This window comes from Lynx canadensis, chromosome C1 (genome assembly GCF_007474595.2).
Source record: "Lynx canadensis isolate LIC74 chromosome C1, mLynCan4.pri.v2, whole genome shotgun sequence".
NCBI classification, from domain to species: Eukaryota; Metazoa; Chordata; class Mammalia; order Carnivora; family Felidae; genus Lynx; species Lynx canadensis.
Genome location: NC_044310.1, coordinates 20,664,341 through 20,688,000, shown reverse-complemented (window position 1 = coordinate 20,688,000; position 23,660 = coordinate 20,664,341). Strand labels below are relative to the sequence as shown.

The window sequence follows — 23,660 nt, the reverse complement described above, 5'->3', positions numbered from 1 at the left end:
GTTGCCAGAAAGCCAACAGGCTGCAAATAACATTAGCGGCACTGATAGGACAAAGGAACCAACCTCTCACGGGCCACGATGTGACCACTGTGGCATCTATATCAACCTGATGGTTATTTTATTATTGTTGCTGTCAAAGTTATTGGAAAAGTTGAATCTGTGAAAGGCCATGAGTCCATGATGACAACCGAAATAGGAAAGTTCCAAATAGAGAAAAGACACAAAAACTGGTTGAAACGCCTAAAAATGGTGACTGTCATACGATATGTTTAACGTTTTTTTTTTTTCTTTTTCAAGGAAGCTCTATGTCCAACGTGGAACTTGAACTCACAACCCCGAGATCAAGAGTCACATGCTCTACCAACTAAGCCAGCCAGGTCCCATAACTTTTTAATCTTAAAAAGATTGGGGTGCCTGGGTGGCTCAGTCAGTTAAGCGACCGATTTTGGCTCAGGTCATGATCTCACAGTCCGTGAGTTCGAGCCCCACGTCGGGCTGTGTGCTGATAGCTCAGAGCCTGGAGCCTGCTTCAGATTCTGTGTCTCCCTCTCTCTCTGACCCTCCCTCGTTCATGCTCTGTCTCTCTCTGTCTCAAAAAAAAATAAACATTAAAAAAAATTTTAAAAAAAGATTACTTAGTTGCTTCTTTTATTAATGAGATGTCTGTTTATAAAGTATACATATGTACTGTTCCCACCAGGATAAGGAAAGCAACTCACAGGTCTGTGAGAAGTCAAGAGTTCCAGGGTGCTTAGGTGGCTCTGTCGGTTAAGCGGCTGACTTCAGCTCAGGTCATGATCCCAGAGTTTGTGGGTTCAAGCCTTGGGTCGGGCTCTGTGCTGACAGCTCAGAGCCTGGAGCCTGCTTCAGATTCTGTGTCTCCCTCTCTCTCCACACCTCCCCTGTTCATTCTCTGCTTCTCTCTCTCTCTCCCAAAAATAAATAAACATTAAAAAAAAAAAAAGGAAGGACTCAAAGAGTTCTAGACAAAGGGAACTGTGGGCGGAACACAGGTGGTGGTTGGGCTGGGTTGGTCACACACAAAGACGAAATTGGTGAGGACAATAGAGTACTCCAAGAACCAATCAGCCTTGAGTCCTGCTAACTCGACAGACTCAATCCCTCTTCTAGGAAATGAAGCCTTCAGGTGGCCCTATGAACACAACAAAATAACGTCTTAATAGGAATACATGAATTTTCAAAAATGCAAAAGTGCCCATCAGTGTTAACAAACGGACGAGTTATGTAACGTGGCCCATATGAGACTGAAAGCCTATCGTTTGAGGGAAGACATCAGGTTGCAAAAAACTAACACCTATATAGAAGGCATGACTTAAAAAGTCTTACAGACACAACAAAAAGAAAACATCATTTTTGTGTGTTTTGTCTGTTCCCTAAGATATTTGAAGTACTTTTAAGAAAGAGCCATACCAAAACTTTAATTGCAGTTTAAAAATTTAAAGATATTTACTTAAGTTGGTCAACAATGTTTAAATACTCAAAAGAGTGATTTCAAGTTTTATTAGCTGTAAGACTTGAATAGAGTGAGCATTAAATAGTTGTGGGGGTTCTGCCACATATAAAAGCCTCTCTGGTATTGAGATAATTCTGTAGGGAGCGCCTGGCTGGCTCAGTCAGTAGACCATATGAATCTTGACCTCAGGGTTGTGGGTTTGAGCCCCACATTGGGTGTACAGATTACTTAAAAATAAAATCTCATAGGGGCGCCTGGGTGGCTTAGTCGGTTAAGTGTCCTGACTTTGGCTCAGGTCATGATCTCGCCATTCACAAGTTCGAGCCCCACATCAGGCTCTGTGCTGACAGCTCAGAGCCTGGAGCCTGCTTCAGATTCTGTGTTTCCATCTCTCTGCTCCTCCCCTGCTCACACTCTGTCTCTCTCTCTATTAAAAGCAAATTAAAAAAAAAAAACAGGAAAAAAAACTTAAAAAATAAAATCTCATGAAAAAAAGAATTCTATCAGTATTATCCAATTCATATCTATTATTACTGGTAGAAAGAATCAGTACAATATAAAACTGAAAATTGTTACCCAGTAAAAGTTGGAGAATCACATGTTGTGTGTAACATTGACAACTTCAAAAAGTCCCCTGAATCAAATTGTTCTTGATAGAAATAATAAGCACCCATAAAACTACAGTGGCAGATGTGAAAAATTAGTAAAATTTGGTTTGGATCAAACTTGAATAATGAATTAAGCACTCAGTATAAAATTTGTCCAGGAAAGAACTGATTCACATAAAAATTATTTTAGTATAATTAAAAATGGAAAAAATTAGAAATGAGTAAATCTCACTGTAGAGAAAATTGAGCAGGAAATTAAGTCTAATGAAAATTCATCAATGTAGGGACAGTTCTGATTAAAATATGTGCATTTATAAAGTGGAGGCAAAATGACATGAGAAGTTGAAATGGCTTTTTTTTAAATTTATTTTTATTTTTTATTTTTTTATTAAAAAAAATTTTCTTTAACGTTTATTTACTTTTGAGACAGAGAGAGACAGAGCATGAATGGGGGAGGGTCAGAGAGAGGGAGACACAGAATCTGAAACAGGCTCCGGGCTCTGAGCTGTCAGCACAGGGGCCCGATGCGGGGCTCGAACTCACGGACCGCGAGATCGTGACCTGAGCTGAAGTCGGCGCTCAACCGACTGAGCCACCCAGGCGCCCCATGGCTTTTTTTTTTTTTTTAACTGTGGCCAAATATACATAAAATAATATTCATCATTTTAACCATTTTACTTATTAAATGTTTTCATTATTTTAATTTTTGAGAGAGAGAGACAGACAGATGTGAGCAGGGGAGGGGCAGAGAGAGAGGGAGACCCAGAATCTGAAGCAGGCTCCAGGCTCCCAGCTGTCAGCACAGAGCCTGATGTGGAGCTCGAACTCGTGAACTGCGAGATCATGACCTGAGCCAAAGTCGGATGCTTAACCAACGGAGCCATCCAGGTGCCCCATTTTAACCATTAAAAAAATTTTTTTTGGTAATGTTTATTTATTTTGCAGAGAGAGAGAGGAAGACAGAGAGAGAGGAAGAGAGAGAGAGAGAGAGGGCAGCGAGAGAGGGACACAGAATCTGAAGCAGGCTCCAGGCTCTGAGCTGTCAGTGCAGAGCCCAATGTGGGGCTTGAATGAAGAGCCATGAGATCATGATCTGAGGTTTAACCCACTGAGCCATCCAGGCACCCCTAACCATTTAAAATGTACAGTTCAGTGGCATTCGCACTATGTTCCCTGGTATTTTAGCATGTGTCAGAATTTCCTTCCTTTTTAAGGATGAAAATATTCAATTGTATGCCCATACCACATTTCGTTTTCCATTCATCTGTCAGTGGATACTTGGGTTGCTGTGAAATATGCTACTATGAATGTGGGTGTACAAGTATCTGAGTCTCTTTTGGTTCTTTGGGGGTCTCTTACAATCTCTGGGGTATATACCCGGAAATAGAGCTGCTGGATCATATGGTAATTTTACTTTTCATTTTTTGAGGAACTACCATACCTGGAGAGGGAAAAGGAAGACTTCAACTTGACAAGAGCAAACCTTGAGAGATGAAATCACGAACATGCACACAAACACACACACATAAGTCACAGAATTATTTTAGTGCTGATTGAGAACTGAGCCCTCTGCTCAGTTCATTAGGTCGTCAAGCTCTTGAAAAGGTGTGAAGAAAATCTTATTTTGATGTTTTGCCTTGTGCAGTATTTTAATTAAGACACTTTCATTTCATTTATTTTTAAATGTATGATCTTCTCGGCTGAATTTATAACTAGTAGAACCCACATGAAGACAATTACCTCAAGTGAACCCACATCTTAAAATTTCCCAGAATACTCATAATTCCAAACATGTTACCCTATATATCAAATATACTCTTATTTGCCAGATTATGTAAATTTCAACCACCTTGGGCTTAATATAACAGTGTCCTCACGGTATGCCTCAAGTTTTTGTCCTTGGCTGTATCTTGTTTATTCCTCGGTGTTGATTTGGAGGCTTACAGAATTTAAATTTTATTTTTTTTTAGTGTTTATTTATTGTTGAGAGAGAGAGAGAGCGAGTGCAGGAGGGGCAGAGAGTGAGGGAGACACAGAATCCAAAGCAGGATCCAGGCTCCAAGCTGTCAGCACAAAGCCGGTGCAGGGCTCAAACCCACAAACTGTGAGATCATGACCTGAGCAGGTCAGAGGCTTAACTGCCTGAACCACCCAGGGGCCCCCCGGAGGCTTACAGAATTTACATAGGTAAGAGGTGGGAGATGGGCAATGTCTGACCCACAGATACCTTTTCTTTGGCCTACACGGTGTTTTTTTAAGATTTTTAAATTTACTTAAAAACACTTAAAATTCAGAAATTTTTTACACAAAAATCAAAATTTCTGGCATCTGCTAAAGAAGCACATAAATGGCAACACTAGGCCCATATTCATTGGGTTGGTTGCTGTTTACCATTATGTTTGCATGGTTGTTTTTCTCACTGCGGAGAAAAAAGTAAAAAGTTTCCCTCTATTATCTAACCCACTACATCTACAGTTTTGCTGCCTGACCCCGGTTGTCAACTTGAGTTTGTGCTCCAGTTCTAAGATGTACAAGAAGGTATAGTGACTACACTGGTTGGTGCAATCAGACTTCCTGGGCTTGAATGCCGACTTCCACAACTTAGCCTTTCTTTGCCTCAGCTGCCCCCTTTGTAAAATCGGGACAATAAACGGTACTCACCTACCTCACAGGGTTGAGTTAGTGAATGTAAAATATTTAAGGCAGTGTCTGCAGTTTCAGAAAAATAAAATGGCCCAGGAACCCAGATACCATGTCTATCTTACTATTGAACCCTGGGGCCAGCACAGACCTTGGAACACAAGACGCAACATTAAATACTTATCACATAAGCGAGGTGTGCCAACCTAGTGATATTTAGAGGAAGGAACTGACAGGCGCGTTCCCCTCTCTACAGGACGGACAGAACAAAGTTGTATGAAGAAGTGGTTAAGTAATCGGGGATGCAGGGGATGCAGAGGCGTATTACCCTGGGGTGGATGGCGGGGCAGGAGCAGGATGCCATCCTCACATATTTTGGGGAAGAGAGTGTAAGTGCCTTATAGCCTCGCTGGGAAGAATCAGGACGAGGGAATGCGGATACGAGGAAAGAACTCGGCTTTTTTTTGAGGAAAGGAACTAGCAACCCCACGAGGGGCTGTGAAGCTCGTAAGGCGAGGTCCCCCGGTGCGCAAGCGCCGCACGACGGCGAGGCGGCGTCGCCGAGGCCTGAATTCTGCTGTAACGATGTAGATTACGGCGACGTCTGATTGGTGAGAGTTTGGCGGGAACAGGAGGACGCCTAACAAAGGAAGTGATGTAAAGTGTCGCCCATCTGGCGGAGGTGGGATTATACGGCCTGAGCTACGGAATTATCATTTTGCTTGGTTGTTTTCTTGAGACACCGCCCATCAGCCTCTCTCTGCTGCTTGCTTCCGCTTGCGCAGCGTGTTTTGCCCGTAGTAAAAATGGCCGCAGAGCCTTCGGGCCCCCCGTGGCAGCGCAGGGCGCGTTTTCTTAAGCAGGGCCTGGGAAGACAGGAAAAAGTGTAGAGTTCGTGAGCATTGATTGGCTGAAGGACGAAGCGTTCTGGACGCTGATTGGCTCCGTCCTTCGCGGGAAGGAGTTTGTGGCACCCGCGGGAAGTAGGTGTAGCACTGCGGGCGAAAGGGGGTTCTGAGGATCCCGGCCAACCCACTAGACGGGAGTCTTCTGGGCCTCTCTCCTGAGGGGATCGTGACCAAGATGTGGTTTGGTAAGGATGAGCGTCGCAAGGAGGATTTAGCAAGAGGGCGAGGGGTCGGACAGACGTGTGGCGGGGGGAGTGGGGGAGGGACGGGGTGGGCAAGGGGCGAGGGCCCGGGGCTAGGTGGTGGGGAAGATTAGGGCGACGCTGGGAGTGGTTGGCCGTGGGGTGAAGCCTGAGGGGCCCGGTGGGCTCTTCAGAGGCTTGGGAAGCAGCACAGGCATTAATACTGTTGTTTAAAACCAGGCGGATCTGAAAGCTATGGCACTTCCTTTGGCGGAGTCGGCGGCGGCTACACACAGTCCCCGGGGGGCTTCGGAATGCCGACACCTTCCCAGGCTGAAAAGAAATCAGTAGGTTGAAAGAGCATTTCGTTTTATTTTATTCTGGCCTGAAGCTCCTAACTCATCCCTGAGAGAAAATGTCTGCGGCGAAAGGTGTTAAACATGAACTGATTGGATAATTACCAACTATTGTCGTATGGAATCTTACAGTTGAGTGCTGTAACTTTCAAAAATGAAATTTCTCCCACTTTCACTTCCACTATTTTTTTGACTTTATTTTGAAGTTTACTAAGGAATCAGTTTTGTGGACAAACTGAACTGGTATTAGCCTATTTTGCCTTCTTCGTGTATTTGAAAAAAAAATTTTTTTTAATTAAATGTAATGAGGTGATAAAAAGCGGTGGAAAGAGCATGGTGTTGGAAGTCAGGTGGATCTGTGTTCTGTTGCTCTGACACTAATGGTCTCATTGGACAAATTTCTTAACCTCAGGAATCAAGTGGGATTACTGCTAAATGGGATTAATAATACATGCCTTATATGTTGTAATAATACATGTAATATTGTAATAATACATGCCTTACAAAGTTGTTGTGAGACTTAATATTGTGGTATATATAAGTGCCTGCCTTATAGTCCCTTTTAATAAGTGATCCCAGATATTTTTATTAAAAAAGACATGAGTGATGGAGCCCAAATACATAGCGTCAAGAATCGGCTTTTAACTGGCGGTGACTTTAGTGCAGCAACTTGAACCTTGTGGCCCTTGGTTTTTCTCATCTGATAAATGGTACTAGTACGACTTCTATCACAGGGTGGTTCTGAGAATTGATAGGTGAGGTAATGTGATGTATAGGAAAGCTATGCGTAAAAAGCTGTCCAAATGCTTCTTATTCACTCTTGCAGGAATGAGTTTGCCTTTAACAACTACCGTTGATTTCATCCTTTATTTTTTTTTAATTTTTTTATTTTTTATTTTTAAACGTTTGTTTATTTTTGAGACAGAGAGACAGAGCATGAACAGGGGAGGGGCAGAGAGAGAGGGAGACACAGAATCTGAAACAGGCTCCAGGCTCTGAGCTGTCAGCACAGAGCCCTACGCGGGGCTCAAACTCATGGACCGTGAGATCATGACCTGAGCTGAAGTCGGACGCTTAACCGACCGAGCCACCCAGGCGCCCCTGATTTCATCCTTTAAACACAAGGTTGATGTGGCTACTCTTTAGCTGTCGTTCACATGTGGTGTTCAGGTTCAATATTAGGAAGTTCTCTGTTTTTTGTATGGGTTGATAAGCTTTCACCTAAACTATTAATTCAGGGGTGTGTCGGTGGGAAAGAATTCGTCGATAATTACCATACATTTGACACTGCATTATATTTTTCGTACAGATTGTTTCCTATAATCCCATAACGTATTTATTGTTTACTCCATTGTACAACAGAGGCTCTGGGAGATTAAGGGACTGCCTAAGCTTATATAGCTAGTAAGTAAACGGAACTCTAGACAGTGCACACGTGATGCTGAGCGAATCCAAAATCTGGTAAGCAGCTTCTCTGTATTGTAGTTTTCTTTTTCCCAGCCAAGACCACAGGGGACTCCGGTACGCTTTTGTCTTCCTTGAGGTTGTGAAGAAGAAAACAAAAGATAGAGCATTAGTTTTTATCTTTTCTGAGCGTAACTATTTTCTTCATTCCAGTTGATAGAATTTTTATCTCCGGATCCCTTGCTTGGGCCGTGTATTAAGACAGCTTTTCGGAGAGTGCTACTGGTTATAAGCTGAAGACTCATACCCAGATCTTGCTGGTTTTCAATCTAGTGCTTTTTCAACAGTAAATTAGATAATCACCTTATCCAAAATGTTTCCTGTCTCCTGTAAACCTGTTATATTTTATTGAATCATATGAAATTTTCAATACTGATCATTTTTTCCCCTAAAGATGGTAGTTTCATACAGCACTGTCCAGAGTAACCTATAGTTTGTAGTCAACGAGAAAATAATTCTATTTTCAAATAAATATACATTCACATGCTCTGTGAACCTCTTTGGAACAAACCAGGAACTCCTTGTAACCAATTCCTGGCACATAATATGTGCTTGTTAAAAAACAAGAAATACCTGTGATTTGAGATGAACTTGAAGGTATTGCTAACACCTCAATCATTATTGGAATAGTATTTATTTATTGAGTACACACTTCATGGAGAGATAAACATTAGCATTTTTATATACATTATGTTTTGTTTACAATTTGAAAGGTAGATCTCCCTGTTTTACGGAAGAGGTGGTGGCATGTCCAGGGCTATGAAGCTGGGATTGAACGCAGGTCTATAGAACTGTGGCACCAAAGCCCATGTTCTTGTTCCTGCTACCAATAGTGGTTCATAGTTTTCTTATGCTAAAAATACAATGAAAATCTCACCTTTCATAGATGGAAACAGTATAGAGTAGTGAGAACTAAAACATGGGACCTCAGCAAATTTTAAATCTATAAATACTAATATCACATGTAATCTTGCCTATAAAGTACCATAAAATAAAATTGAAAAGCATCACTACTGATTCCTTCACAAGCTGTTGCACATAAAACAGGGGCAGTAGCTGACATAATAATTGCTAACATTTTTGGTGGGGGAGCAGGGGGTGTGCCTGGGTGGCTCAGTCGGTTAAATGTCTGACTTCGGGCTCGGGGCACGATCTCATCACGGTTCGCGAGTTCGAGCCCTGTGTTGGGCTCTGTGCTGACACCTCAGAGCCCGGAGCCTGCTTTGGATTATGTGTCTCCGTCTCTCTCTGCCCCTCCCCCACTCATGCTCTGTCTCAAAAATAAATAAACAGAAGGAAAATTTTTTAAAGTAATAATTGCTAACCTTTTTTGAGTGCTTACAACGTGCCAGGTATTATTCTACGTACTTCACCATATACTTAATTTTCGGAATTTTTATCATTCCTAGTTTTACAGCTAAGAAAACTAAGATACAAATGAGTTGAAAAACATGACCAAGAGCACACTGCTCCTGATAGAGCCATAATCTTAACCCTCAAGCTTTACTGCCACTTTTTGTGACGTGTGCTGGTAGTTAGCGGGGCTTACTTTTTACCATCCTGGCAAGGCTCCCCATTCAAAATTATGCTTCAGCAGAAGGAAATACTCTACTAGTATCATATGGACCTTCAGGACAAAGCTGCGCCTTCTAAATCCATGAATGCTGAGAGTCTATTACGTTCTGTCTTCCATGTAGAACAGCTGTTGGGTTGTTGATGTCTGACAGGAAGAATTGTAATCTCTCTAATCCGTCGTGCATTTTCTTCCGTGTACTTATTCCCTCTATGAGTTTGCGAGAGTGCCTGTGTACCCTTAGTCTGTCATGCCCATCCCTCGCTCTCTGTTTTTTCACTATCCAAGTTTTCACACTTCAAGGTGGAGCCCAAATGCTGCCTCTCGAAAGTGCCGGTATGTTTTTCTGGGATCCCACGTAGTGCATCTCATTCAAGAGTATACCCAGACCAGGTCTATTATTTACACCTCTGCCTCCATTAGGTAGGAATGTGTTGTGAGCAAATCCTATCCCATTTTCCTCATCTTCATGCCATGAGACAAGCCCTGGCCAGTGGTAGGTGACAAGAAGAGTTTACGTTGTCGGTAGGCCGCTTTTAGATGGGATTTCAGTGTCCTCACTAGACAGTCTTCCGCCCGCACCGTGTCCTTTCCCTTTAAGAAAAGGCCCACACTGGCCCAGTGTGGCCAAACCCTTATCCCGTTTGCCCCAAGACTTCCATCTGATTGTCAGAACATCTGTTCTTAAGGAAGCCGTACCTCTAACGTTTTCTTATATTTTATCACAACACTTAGAGCAACTCCAAAGTTCTGTCTCCTCTGGCCATTTCTCAAACCCTTTCCAAATACCATCTCATGTCATTGGTGACCTGAACGGCCAGCTCCAGCTTGCCTTCATTCTAAAATTGGAGTTAAAGTTTTGTTCTGGAAGCAGGTCATCCTTCCTTATGTTGTCCCCATTCTGGCCTGGTCATTTCGGTGAATCCCTCGTGTCCCACAGACTTCTCAATTGACTGGGAGCTTTGGGGTCAAACAAGCCTGGTTTGGATTCTCAAGTATGGCATTTGTTAGCTATATAACCTTGGTTTCCATCTCTGCGAAGCAGGGGTAATGAGATTCATTCTTTTTTTTTTTTTTTTTAAACATTTATTTATTATTGAGAGACAGAGCATGAGCACAGGAGGGGCAGAGAGAGGGAGAGATACAGAATCTGAAGCTGTCAGCACAGAGCCTGACACGGGGCTCAAACTCAAACCTTGAGATCGTGACCTGAGCCGGAGTCGGACACTCAACCGACTGAGCCACCCAGGCGCCCCAGTGAGATTCATTCTGAAGAGTCAGTGTTAGGATTGTGTAAAGTGCTTCGCACATAAAAGGTGTTAACGAGTGGTAATTATGAATTCCTTAATTGAATTTATGCGTACTTTTCCTTTTCAGAGAGCCCGAGCCCAGCACATTGTACCCTGTACCATATCTCAGCTGCTTTCTGCCACCCTGGTCGATGAAGTGTTCAGAATTGGGAAGGTTGAGATTTCACAGGTAAGTAAAGTAATTTGTTGCAGGTTCCCTTGCTCATATGAAGAATGAAATAAACTTTCTTTAAAAACACATAAATGTTGTTTTAGTTTCCAGGAAAAGCCAACTTTTTTTTACTTTCTGATCTAGGTCACTATTGTGGGTATCATCAGACATGCAGAGAAGGCTCCAACCAACATTGTTTACAAAGTAGATGACATGACAGCTGCACCCATGGATGTTCGCCAGTGGGTTGACACAGATGTAAGCGGCTGTTTCAGGGTGGGGTTACTTTGGGGCTTTGGAGAGGTTGAACTTCTTTTGTCTCACTTTGTAATTTCTTCCTGTAAGAATAATTTACAAGCAAGATATCAAAGGCAGAGGCCCTGCAATGAAAGGTTAATACATTTGGTTTCGTGGAAGTTTCAAATGTTCTCAACTTCACTATCCTTATAAACAAAGTTAAAAGGCAAGTGACAGGAGGCACTAGAATGTAAACTCCGTGAAAACGGGGTTTTGTTGTTGTTGTTATTGTTCTTTTGTTTTTTAGGACAGGGATTTTTGTCTCGGTCACCATTGTATCCCCCTCACCTAGAACAGTGCTAGTTACATGGTGGGCCCTCGGTAAATATTGTTTAAATCAGCGGGAAGGTTTTTTGTGACACATACAAATGTTAACATTTTTCAATTAGTAAAAGCTATTACAAAGCAAAAAAAAAAAAAAGCCACTGCGTCTTAGAAAAATGGGCAAAGAAGATGCAGAGATAATTCATAAAAGGTGAAACATAATTTGCAATGGTAACAAGCAGGTTTAATAAACATTAAGGTACCATTTTTAACTTATTAAATTAGCATAGAAAAAAAAAAGAATGTCCACTTCTGGTAAGAGTAGTAGCTAACACAGTGCCTCTGGCACTTAGCACTTAGAATGTTCGTTGAATGATTTGCCATTATTTCTCCAGGAAAGCGAATACCATCCTACCTTGATGGTTTGAGTACTGATGAATATAACCTACCTCAGCAATCAGCCGGTGGTCAAAATCACCCATCATAAAAATGTTGACCTGGCATTCCACTGCTAGAGGTTTACGTTAAGGAAGTAATTAAAGATGTGTGCCAAGATTCAGCTGTAAGAATCTTGATCGTAGCATTGTTTCTAATAATGAAAAATTAGGGATGTCATGGGGGCTCAGTTGGTGAAGCATCTGACTCTTGATTTCGGCTCAGGTCACGATGTCACGGTTGTGTCAGGCTCCACGCTGAGCATGGAGCCTACTTGAGATTCTCTTTCTCCCTCCGTCCCTCTTCCCCACTCATGTGCTCGTGCTTTCTCTCTCCCTCTCACTCTCTAAAAAAAGGTGTGGGGGCCGGGGCGTGCCTAGATGGCTCAGTCAGATAAGTGTCTGACTTGTGGTTATTCGGCTCAGGTCACGATCTCACAGTTTCATGAGTTTGAGCCCCACATCAGGCTCTGTGCTAACAGCACAGAGCCTGCTTGAGATTCTCTCTCGTACTCTCTATTCCTCCCCCACTTGCACTCTCTCAAAAAAATAAAAGAAAGGGGCGTTGCTTAGGTGGCTGAGTCGGTTAAATGTCTGACTTTAAGTTCTACATTATCACTTGCAATGGTGTGAAGTATCCCATTGTATAAATGCATGACTGTTGGGTATTTAGGTTGTTTTCAATTTTTTAGTATTCTAAACTATGCCATATGAATATTCTTGAAGCTTTAAGTGTTAAGTAATCTCTACACCCAACATGAGGCTTGAACTCAAAACCTCAAGATAAAGAGCTGCATTTAAAGCTAAATCTAAATGCATGTTCTTAATTATTTCCTTAAAATCCTAAAGGTAGAGTTGCTGTGCTGATAAGTGTATCCACCAGAAAGTTGTATGCCCAAGACCATTTGAACACGAGTGCATATTGTCTTTTTTTTTTTAATATATGTATATTTTTAATTTATTTATTTTGAGAGAGAGAGTGCAGGAGTGAGGAAGAGAGAGAGAATCCCAAGCAGGCTCCACACTGTCAGCATGGAGCCCAATGCAAGGCCCACGAACTGTAAGATCATGACCTGAACTGAAGTTGGACACTCAACCGACTGAGCCACCCAGGGGCCCCTAGCAGTTTTTCATTTCTTTCTTTTCTTTTTTTTTTTTTTTTTATGTTTATTTATTTTTGAGAGCAAGAGAGAGAGACAGAGCATGAGCAGGGAAGAGGCAGGGAGAAAAGGAGACACAGAATCTGAAGCAGGCTCCAGACTCTGAGCTGTCAGCACAGAACCTGACGCAAGGCTCGAACTCACAAATCGTGAGATCATGACCTGAGCCCAAGTCGGACGCTTAACCGACTGAGCCACCCAGGCACCCTTATAATTTAGCAGTTTCAGAGTTTCACCAACATCTCTAAAACCTTAGTGTGATACATATTTTATCTTTTAGGATGCCAGCAGTGAAAACACAGTGGTTCCTCCAGAAACGTATGTAAAAGTGGCTGGCCATCTGAGATCTTTTCAGGTAAAGTCAGAAAAAAATCATAGTTGAAATATGTTTGCATGAAGCAGTTTCTGGATTCATGCCTGAGTTTAGGATACTTAAGATTGAACCAAGCCTTTATATTCAATGGGTGTTAGACTGAAATTTTTTCATTATTCTCTTCAAAGAAATAACGGGTTTTGACCTTAATATGAAACTAACAGAATGGTAGGGAAAGAATAGGATCCCTGCCTATAATTGCCATCTGTGGCATCCGCTAGGGGTAAAAGGAGGACACAGGATTCGCAGTCAGACTATCCTCTGCTTGGTTGTATAAGCTCGCGCAAGTCATTGAACAGCTCTGAGCTCTAGCCTTGGTTTTTTCTCCCATTAATAACTTTATTTGGATTAACCTTAAAAATTTGAAGTATATAATACATTTTCTCCATTTTGGCAAAATATAACCAGGAAAAGTGCCACGGTGTTTTAACCTGAAGTTGATTTGAATGTGCTCATGCCTTATTTACCTTTTTCTCTTTATTTCAAAAGAACAAAAAAAGCCTGGTAGCCTTTAAGATCATGCCTCTGGAGGATATGAATGAATTCACCACACATATTCTGGAAGTAGTCAACGCACACATGATCCTGAGCAAAGCTAACAGCCAGGTGAGCACCTTTACTCTCAGAATTTTCCCTCTTCTCTGGAAGAACATAGACCGCTCTGTGCTACAGCTTTGATTTTCTTGACATTTTGAAGGTTGGGCCAGAAGAAAGGCCTCACTCCGTCCTCAGAACATTTTCTTTGTGAGCTTTGCCATGTGCCAAAGGAAGCACTCATGTTTCTCAGAATTACAAGTTCCTCTGACCCCACTGACTTGAAAGGCTGAGGCCTAAGACAACCTTCAAGTGTAGACGTATAATTACAGGCTGAGCACTTGGCTCTAGGATTATATTCATAGAAAAACCCCCACTAGGAGGTATTTTACTGCTTTTTTTCAAACCTGTTGGCTAAATAAGAAACATTATGGACCATTATTTTGCCCCTGAAGTTATTTTTCTTGCTGAATATTGAAATTTCTCAACATTTTTTTTCTGCTGTGTGAATTCCATTTGGCTAGTCCATCTAGGACCCCACAAAAGGTTTATTGATTCTTGTATTAGAACGTCCTTAGATTATCTAGGGGTGCCTGGCTGGTTCAGTTGGTAGAGCATGTGAGTCTTAATCTCGGGGTTGTGAGTTTACGCCTCATGTTAGGTGTGGAGCTTGTTTTAAAAAACATTAGCAAAAGGGGTGCCTGGGTGGCTTGGTCAGTTGAGTGTTCAACTCTAGGTTTCGGCTCAGGTCACGAGCCAGGGGTCGTGGGATTGAGCCCCGCGTCAGGCTCTATGCTGTGCACGGAGCCTGCTTGAGATTCTCTCTCTGTCTCCCTCCTTCTGCCTCTCTCTCCCGCTCATGCTCTCTTTCTCTCTCAAATTAAAAAAATATAGCAGGGAACCTGGGTGGCTCAGTCAGTTAAGTGTCTGACCCTTGGTTTCAGCTCAGGTCATGATCTCATGGTTCGTGAGTTCAAGCCCCGCGTCAGGCTCTGCGCTGATAGTGCGGAGCCGGCTTGGGATTCTCTTCTCTCTCCCTCTCTCTCTGCCCCTCCTCTGCTCATTCATTCTCCCCACCCCCCAAATAAATAAATAAATAAACTTAAAAATAAAGTTAGCAAAAAAAGAACAAGAAGAATATCCTTAGGTGATTCTGGTGCCAAGGTGGGGGGATTGGTCGCAGTAGGAGAGACTAGAAAACTCTTCAGCCACCAAGGATGTTATTGCATCCTATTCTATGCCAAACAGTTTGGTAAGCACTGGGGATACAGAGATAAATGTATTCATTCGTTCATTCATTCATTTCTTGGAGAAATATTTATCGAGCCTGGTATGTGCCAGTCATTACTCTAGGCCCTTAGAAGGTTTCATCTGGGGAGTGATGTGGTCTGATTTGTCTTTTAAAAAATTCATTTGGGCTGGGCTATTGTATGGAGTACAGATTATGGGGCTCTAAGAATGGCAACAGAATTGATTTGGGAATGGTAGCAGCAGCTGGGGTAAGGAGTAGTTGGATTCTGACGGATTTTGGAGGTGGAGCTGACAGGACTTCTTGGTGGGGACATGAGATAAAGAGGGAGAGTTCAAAAATGACTTCTGGGTTTGGGGCATGAGCAACCAGATGAAGCTAGCAAATCTGGGGGTAAAATCCAGACTTCTGTTTGGACTTCCCAAATATGAGGTGCTCGTGCAATATCCAAGTGGAGAACAGAATGGATGGTTGAATATGTAGAACTGGGATCCCAGGGGGAGAGGTCAGGGCTGGAGGTAGAACTTTGGGAGTCGTCGTGTAGGTGATACTTAAAGCCTTGGATTAGATAAGGTAACTGGGGAGTTCAGAGGTCAGAGACCTGAGCTCTGGGACACACTAATCTTTAGCAATTTGGAGAAGAGGAGCCAGTGGAAGTCAAAGAAGTTGCAAATTGGGCAAGAGGAAACCAGGGAATGTGATTCTGTAGAAGATTCTGAAAAGAGTATTTTTAGGAAGGAGGGGGTGGCAGTCAACTGTAGAATGCTGCCTTGAAGTCAGGGAAGGTGATGGGAGAGGTCTCCTGTTCGATTTAGAAACATGGATCTTTGGGGCGCCTGGGTGACGCGGCTAATTAAGTGTCTGCCTTAGGTTCAGGTCATGATCTCACAGTTTGTGAGTTCAAGCCCCACATTAGGCTCTCTGCTGTCAGCCAGAGCCTGCTTCAGATCCTCTGTCCCCCCCACTTCTCTCTCTGCCCCTGTCCCACTCACACACTCTCTCTCTCTCTCTCTTAAAAAGTAAACTTAAAAAACAATTATAAAAAGTTTTTAAAAAAAGGGGGAGATGCCTGGGTGGCTCAGTCAGTTGGGCATCCAACTTTGACTCAGGTCATGATCTTGCAGTGGTGGGTTCAAGTACCGCCTTGGGCTCTGCTGACAGCTCAGAGCCTGGAGCCTGCTTTGGATTCTGTGTCTCCCTCTCTCTCTGCCCCTCTCCTGCTCATGCTTTGTCTCTCTCTCTCTCTCTCTCTCTCTCTCTCTCTCTCTCTCAAAAATCAATGAACATTGAAAAGAATTATAAAACTAAAAAAAAAATAGGTTTAAAAAAATTAAAAACATGGATCTCCAAAAGGGAGGCTTTGGTGGTAGAAGATGGGGGAAGTAGGTTAAAAAGAACAGAATTGTGTATAGAAAGTTTAGGATGTTGGGGCACCTGGCTGGCTCAGTTGGAAGAGCATGCAACTGTTGATCTTGGGATCATGAGTTCATGTCCCACATTGGGTATAGAGGTTACTTAAATAAAGTTTTTTAAAAAGTTAAGGGGTGTCTCTTATATTACCGTATTTAATGACATATATGTATGTATCAAATATATCATAAAAATGATTTTAAATTGAGGGTGGGTGGTTAGGGAGTAGAAACTGGGGGTGTAGACAATTGTATTGAGTAAATAAACCCCCCCCCCCTCAAAGAGTTGGTGTCTGAGCATTGGAGATTCAGATCACTTTAAGCTGTGAGAGCAGTGTAAGTGGCAAGCACAGGGTGCTGTGAAACCACGGAGAAGGGTTTCCTGTCCTGATCTGGACATCAAGAAAGACCCCTTGGAGGGGCACCTGGGTGACTCAGTCAGTTAAGCGTCCTACTCTTGATTTCAGCTGAGATCTTGATCTCAGGGTTGTGAGTTCAAGCCCCTTGTTGGGCTCAGCGCTGGGCATGAAGCGTACTTAAGAAAAGAAAGACCCCCTTGGAGCAGGTGATGCCTAAACCAAGTCCCAGGTACAGGAGGTGGGGCTATGTGAAGGAGGACATGAAACCCTTTCAAGCAGAGTATCTGGGTAAGAAATCGTATTCAGTTCGGTATTCTTAGATCATAACATGTAAAGCTTCTGTTTCACAGCAGGCAGTGTGAAGGCATCTAACTTGAAAACAAGGGATCGTGATTGATTTTTGTTTATTACCTCAAAGCAGTAGGCGTTTAATGAATGTTTATTAAATGATGGACTCTCCTGACTGGATGGGATTTCTCCTGATGAACTTCCACAGTGCTCTTACACCTGTAATGGGCACTTAACCATATTTGATCTTCTATCTTGCTTATTTATTCAGTTTAGTAGGTTAAACATCGACTGGGCACGTACTGCACCAGGCACTGTGTGAGGATGAAGGGGCTAGTGGAGGAAAGTGACAGGAGAACAGCATGATGGCTGTTGTGAGAGGGAATGGGCCAAACATGTAAGAGCCAAGAAAAGAACATGGCTAACCTGGCCTGGGGCGTGTCAGAAGGCTCTGCAAAGGCAGTGGCAGTTAAGTTGGCCTCGAAGGATGAGAAGTCAGCGTTTACTAGGCAGATGAGGGAGGGGCATTCCAGACAGGGAACAGCATGTTCAGGTCAGAGGCATGTTTGTAGCTGGCAAGAAGTCCAGGTGCAGCTGGGGAGTGAAGTGTATTGAAAAGAAATGGCCAAGAGTAAAATAGAGATTTTGACATCTAGTGGTACGTCTTAAATGTCTAGGTTTATATGATTTCCACAGGCAGGGGGAGCCACCTGAAAGCTTTCTGTCAGAGGAGGGACACGATTAGAAGCTGTTAACGTGGTAGCAAAGAGAAGGACTGACTGGAGTAGGCCAGACTTAGCGGCCAAAATGCCGCCAGGAAGCCAGGGTGAGGAGAATGGGCTCGAGCACCACCGAAGATTGTGTGATAGGCTATGGTGACAGGTTGTGGGAGGTGAGTGAATGGACAGTTGAAGTCTGCAGGATTGCATTTGGGTTTACTCACATTGGGTTTGGAATAGAGCAGGGCAGGCAGGTTTGGGGAAGGATGTAATTTTACTTTGAAGCGTGTGAGAGAGCTAGGTGGATGTAAGTCCAGTCAATGGCTGGGAACAAGGAATTGTGGCCTAGAAGGAGGTCTGGGATAGAATCCTGGGGGATCGATCAGCCTTTTGGGAGATGGGTAGAGAGAAAACTGGTAAGAGATACTGAGAAGGTATAGTTTGAGTAAGTAGGGAACCAGAAGAATATGCCATCAAGAAGTCTAGGGAGGGGTACATTTCAAGAGTGTGATCAGTATGTCTTTCTGTGAGAAGTCACATGTTTGGAGGGCTGAAAGAGACTGTCTGGTAGGTTGCTTGAAAAGTCATTGCTGATTTTGGTGAGAACAGTGTGAGAGGTATATTTAAAGTTTTTTGGGTTTTTGTGTGCTTTTTAAGTTTATTTATTTTGAGAGAGAGTTGGGATGGGGGAACAGAGAGAGAATCCCAAGAAGTTACTATGCTGTCAGTGCAGAGCCCAACGCAAGGCTCGATCTCACGAACCGCGATATCATGACCTGAGCCAAATCCAGGAGTTGGACCGAGCCACCCAGGAGCCCCCCGAGTTCTATTTAGTGAGATTCCAAATAGTGGTGGGCTGGGGAGTGACTAAGAAGGGAAATGGAAACAGTGATTATAGCCCGTTACTTTTTAAAATCTGGTGCTAAAAAAAAAGAACAAAAGAGTGACGGGCACTTTTTTTCTCTCCTTGTCATGCTTCATGCCTACATGACCACAGATGCTTGAGTGGGACTGTGGGGAGAGGGTGAAATGGGTGAAGGGAAGTAAGAGATACAAACTTCCAGTTATAAAGTAAGTAAGTTACGGAGAGGAGAGGCATAGCATAGGGAATATAGTGAATACTATTGTAATAACATTGTGCAGGGACAGGTGGTGACTACATTTATCATGGTGAGCGTCGCGTAATGTAAAAAATTGTCAAATCACTGTGTTGTGCACCTGAAGCTAGTATAACATTGTATGTTAACTGTACTTCAATAATAAAACTTCTTTAATAATAATATGGGGCGCCTGGGTGGCTCAGTCGGTTGGGCGGCTGACTTCAGCTCAGGTCATGATCTCGCGATCCGTGGGTTCGAGCCCTGCGTCGGGCTCTGTGCTGACAGCTCAGAACCTGGAGCCTGTTTCAGATTCTGTGTCTCCCTCTCTCTGACCCTCCCTCATTCATGCTCTGTCTCTCTCTGTCTCAAAAATAAATAAATGTTTAAAAAAAAAATTAAAAAAAAAAAAAATAATAATAAAGTCAAGAGCAAGGTAAGAATACCCCAAAATAATAAATGAGTGAATGAATACATGCATGCATGTTTAAATGATTAAGCACCAAGGAAAGATACCATTATAGCGGATCTCCGGGTAATTTTCTTCTCGGTGCTAGTTTTCCTTTGGTTCCCCTCAGCATCACAAAAACAAGAATGAGCCAGGAGGTACCCTTCTCTCTGATATTATGTGCTTCAGAGGGTCACTTTACCTTCCTTTGAAATACTCGTTAATGATGACAGCTATCCCTTCCAATGTAAGCAGTTGTTACTGGGAAAACTACTTAAATTCTTTTTTGTGAGCCGCTTATTAATAAGCTATTTACAATAACAAGGACTGTTTTTTAAATTGGTAAGTGTTCTAACGTTGTGAACTTTCTTAATTCAGCCCTTAGCAGGGAGAGCAACTATCAGCAATCCAGGAATGGGTGAAGCAGGGAACTTTGGTGGGAATAGCGCCATACCAGCAAATGGCCTCACTGTGGCCCAAAACCAGGTAAACACTGAGTGGCTCCAAAAATTCAAGACACAGAGAGTCCTAAATTTGTTACTTCCTTAATGATTCTAAGGCTTTCTAAGTACCTAATTCATTACTTTGTTATAAAGGGACTCAGGTAGGGGTGCCTGGGTGGCTCAGTCAGTTAAGCGTCCAACTTCGGCTCAGGTCACGATCTTGCGGTCCGTGAGTTCGAGCCCTGCATTGGGCTCTGTGCTGACAGCTCAGAGCCTGGAGCCTGTTTCAGATTCTGTGTCTCCCTCTCTCTCTCTAACCCTCCCCCGTTCATGCTCTGTCTCTCCCTGTCTCAAAAATAAATAAATGTTAAAAAAAAATTTTTTTTTAAGGGACTCAGGTTTACATAAGGGAGTGGATTCAGAGTAGTTGCTAAAATCTTTCTCATTTGACTCTTCAGGTGCTGAGTTTGATTAAGGCTTGTCCAAGACCAGAAGGATTAAACTTTCAGGATCTCAAGAACCAGCTCCAGCACATGTCTGTAGCCTCAATAAAGTGAGTATTTGGTTTCCATCAGCTGGGACTCCAGAATTGTACCCATTTGACCTCACTAGAGTTTTCTGGTAATGGAGGAGTAAGTTTAAAAAAACAAAACAAAACTGTCAGCTGCAATCTTAACTGACAGAAGGGAAGTTGTCCAGTCACGGAAAGAAAGAAAGAAAAAGGACTTACGAAAATGATGCTACCCGTCACGTCATTCATTCACTTGTTCATTTAACAAATAATGAATCCCATTACGTGTGGTGATTGTAATTTTGGACAAAAACTGACCAGATAAATTTGATGTCTTGTGGAATTCAGTCTGGAGGAGTGAGATCCTTGGCTCCTGGTCCTCAGATAATAACAGTCCCATTGGTGTTACTGTTCCACTGTGGAGATGTGGGTTTGGCTGTCTGACCCTGAAACTGTAGACGGTCCTTCCAACATCCTTTCTCTGATTCCGTGGTAGACAAGCAGCTTCCTGATTCTGGTGAACGAATCCAACCAACAGTATTTTGGTGCTTGTGATAGTTACTTGTTACTGTAAATCAGTTGATATTCTAGGCTTACACAGAATAAAAAGGCTCGGGTCTAATCTCATTTCCTGTTTTAAACAAAATGAAGATCTTAATTCTTATCTCAGAGTTACAGTGTTGATGAGGTACAGAATCACTGTCATGTGGTAATTGCTCTACAAATTATTACTGTTACTACATATGTTACTGACACTGATCCAGAGGGCCTTGAAGGGTGTCCTGTCATTTCCGGAAAGATCTTTCCTTTATGCCCTGCAACTTTACTTCCCAGAGGGGGAGCAGGAGGGTTGATGGATGGGTAGGGAAGAGGAACTTTTAAAAGTAGCTGTTTATGCTAGGAGATTCTGTGTGCAAGCTGGACTGTGTTTTTAGATTCTTCGTTTGCTTACACGGGCATTTGAGTTAGGCCCTCGTTTCTTGTGTTTACACAGTTTGGGAGAGGAGTCCAAGGCACCCCTGATAGCCACTGTCTCCGTGCATTATCTCAGTTTTGCAGTTTTACTGGTATTTCTCCTTGTAAGAGCCCTCTGAACAAAGTGGCTATGAATTCTTAGCTAAGATAAAAAAATGGGAAGTGAGTAAAATCTATGTTTGGCCATATCCAAAAGGCAGTTTCCTGTCTTCTGCATCAGTTTAAAATGAGCCTTTTTTTTTCTTTCTTTGTTTCTTCCTAGGCAAGCTGTAGATTTTCTTAGCAACGAGGGACACATCTATTCCACTGTGGACGACGATCATTTTAAATCCACAGATGCAGAGTAACTGGGTCTACTTGAGTACCCGAGGTATTTTCCAGCTGGACCTGTTTTCATAATCTGTTGTCTCCAGCTGTGCATGTTTGGCCAATTGACTTCTAGGGAGTAGCTTTCATCTAGAAAGGGTCTCATTTTGAAAGTTACTGCTCTTCTTTTTTGTTTGTTTGTTTTTGTTTTTTGAAGCTCCATTTTGGGCAACTGACAGAATGTAAACCTGAGTGGACTTTCTTTTTTTTTTTTTTTTTTTTTTTTTTTTTTTTTTTTTTTTATTTTTTTTTTTTTTTTCAACGTTTATTTATTTTGGGGACAGAGAGAGACAGAGCATGAACGGGGGAGGGGCAGAGAGAGAGGGAGACACAGAATCGGAAACAGGCTCCAGGCTCCGAGCCATCAGCCCAGAGCCCGACGCGGGGCTCGAACTCACGGACCGCGAGATCGTGACCTGGCTGAAGTCGGACGCTTAACCGACTGCGCCACCCAGGTGCCCCTTGAGTGGACTTTCTTAAAGAAGTTACAAACAAGCCGCTTACAACATCAGCACAAATGGAAGTGGAAGAGAGATGCTACCAAGAGAGTTGGGCAGCATTACTCAAGCTATACCCGGGAGTTTCCACTCCTAACATGTTTCCTGTTGGAAGAAGATGAGCAGGACCCAGGGCCTTCAGCGGGGAGCGAGCCAAGAAACCCCCTAATCTCTGCCTGCTTTTGTTCCCCCCCCCCCTTGGTTATAGGGTGTTATTTTTCAGAATTGCACTCTCCTTCACCTCGTCATGGCTGCTGCCGAAAGTGTGTTGTTACGTTCTAGAGTGGTGGCCTCATGAGGGCAGGAGAGAGCAAGAGATGTTACTTCGATTTCATACAAAATAAGTGCCCCCATATGTCTAATAAAATAGTTCTATTGCAGAATTTGTGAAAATGTTATTCTTCTTCCTAAGCTGGTGTAATTACTACTTGATTATCCGAGGCACGTAGCATAGCTTGCTTTGGGTTTGAAATCCTGGCTTTTCCACTTCTAGTTAGGTTCTTGGGCCGGCCACATCCGTTCTGAGGGCCTCCCATTTATTCATGAGAAGAGAACAGCGTCAGTTCCTGTAGGTCTGTTGTGAAACTCGAGTAAGATGATATTTGTAAAGCATCAAGCATTGCCATTCTGAATCTTGACTCTGGCAGTATGTGGTCATGTAGCCGGATTGAGCGTCGGCCATTTGACCCCAAGAGGAGACTGTCTGAAGGCCGACAGCTATTTTTTGGCCAGCGTTACCAGTTCCACTTCTTGTGGGAGGGAACACTAGCTCAAAGATGTTTTTGACAACTCCAGAATGTAAGCTATGTCTTGAATAAAAGAACTAATTCTGAGGTAAGTTAATGAGGTATAACATGCAAATAAAAATTCTGTAACTGCTTTAACTGTGTTTCTGAGTGAAACCTACTAGCAGCAGTGCGGGAAAGGCCCCACCCTCCAGTTTCTAAAAGTGAACAACAGTCTGGTGGTGGTTTCTGTACCTGCCGAACGGTTCCTATCTAGGGAGCTATATTCATGCGTAAAAGTCAGTCAACCAGTACATTATCTGCAGATCTGTCTATATTTTGAGAGAGAGCACAGGGGAGGAGCAGAGGGTGAGGGAGAGAGAGATCCTAAGGAGTTTCTGTGCTGTCAGCACAGCCCAATGCGGGGCTCGATCTCACAACCTCGAGATCACGACCTGAGCTGCTCTCAAGAGTCGGACGCTTAATGGACTGAGCCACCCAGGCACCCCAGACATGGTTTCCCCTTAACCTCATCTTTCCTAGCTGTGAAATTGCTTTCTCCTCATTGCGGTGTTTGGCCACTCAGAAATCCCATTATGTAGGAATGGGTAGCCCCCTTTTGTGATCCTGCTCAATTTGGTGCCACAATTAAATGCAGACGGAAGTGAATTTTGCATGTGGGCTTGGTCCTAAGGGTTCTGTGCCAAGAAGGAACTTTTTTTCTTACTTTCTTGCTTATTGTTTGTCCCAGAGCACACTCTTCCTCAGGGTCCCGTGTAGTTTAGATGGTCTCTGCAGGAAGGCATGGGAACTGGCCCACCAGCCTGTATTAGCTGCTTGGTAGTC

General features: G+C 43.1%; 1 protein-coding gene across 3 annotated transcripts; it reads left to right on the top strand.

The window, feature by feature from the left end:
• The first annotated feature begins 5,505 nt into the window (after nucleotides 1-5,505).
• Nucleotides 5,506-22,472, top strand: RPA2 (replication protein A2). Of its 3 annotated transcripts, none has more exons than XM_030323866.1 (11): nucleotides 5,506-5,815; nucleotides 6,053-6,159; nucleotides 10,583-10,684; nucleotides 10,811-10,924; nucleotides 13,102-13,176; nucleotides 13,684-13,800; nucleotides 19,676-19,783; nucleotides 20,199-20,293; nucleotides 21,489-21,596; nucleotides 21,750-21,781; nucleotides 22,056-22,472. In XM_030323866.1, the coding sequence occupies exons 1-9, from the start codon at nucleotides 5,806-5,808 to the stop codon at nucleotides 21,571-21,573; spliced, it is 813 nt and encodes a 270-aa protein (XP_030179726.1). In that variant the 5' UTR covers nucleotides 5,506-5,805; the 3' UTR covers nucleotides 21,574-21,596; nucleotides 21,750-21,781; nucleotides 22,056-22,472. The 3 variants fall into 3 exon arrangements, with proteins under 3 accessions (XP_030179726.1, XP_030179727.1, XP_030179725.1); XM_030323867.1 differs by having other exon boundaries at nucleotides 21,750-21,784; nucleotides 22,060-22,472; XM_030323865.1 differs by having other exon boundaries at nucleotides 5,507-5,815; nucleotides 21,489-21,784; nucleotides 22,060-22,472.
• The last annotated feature ends 1,188 nt before the right edge of the window (nucleotides 22,473-23,660 follow it).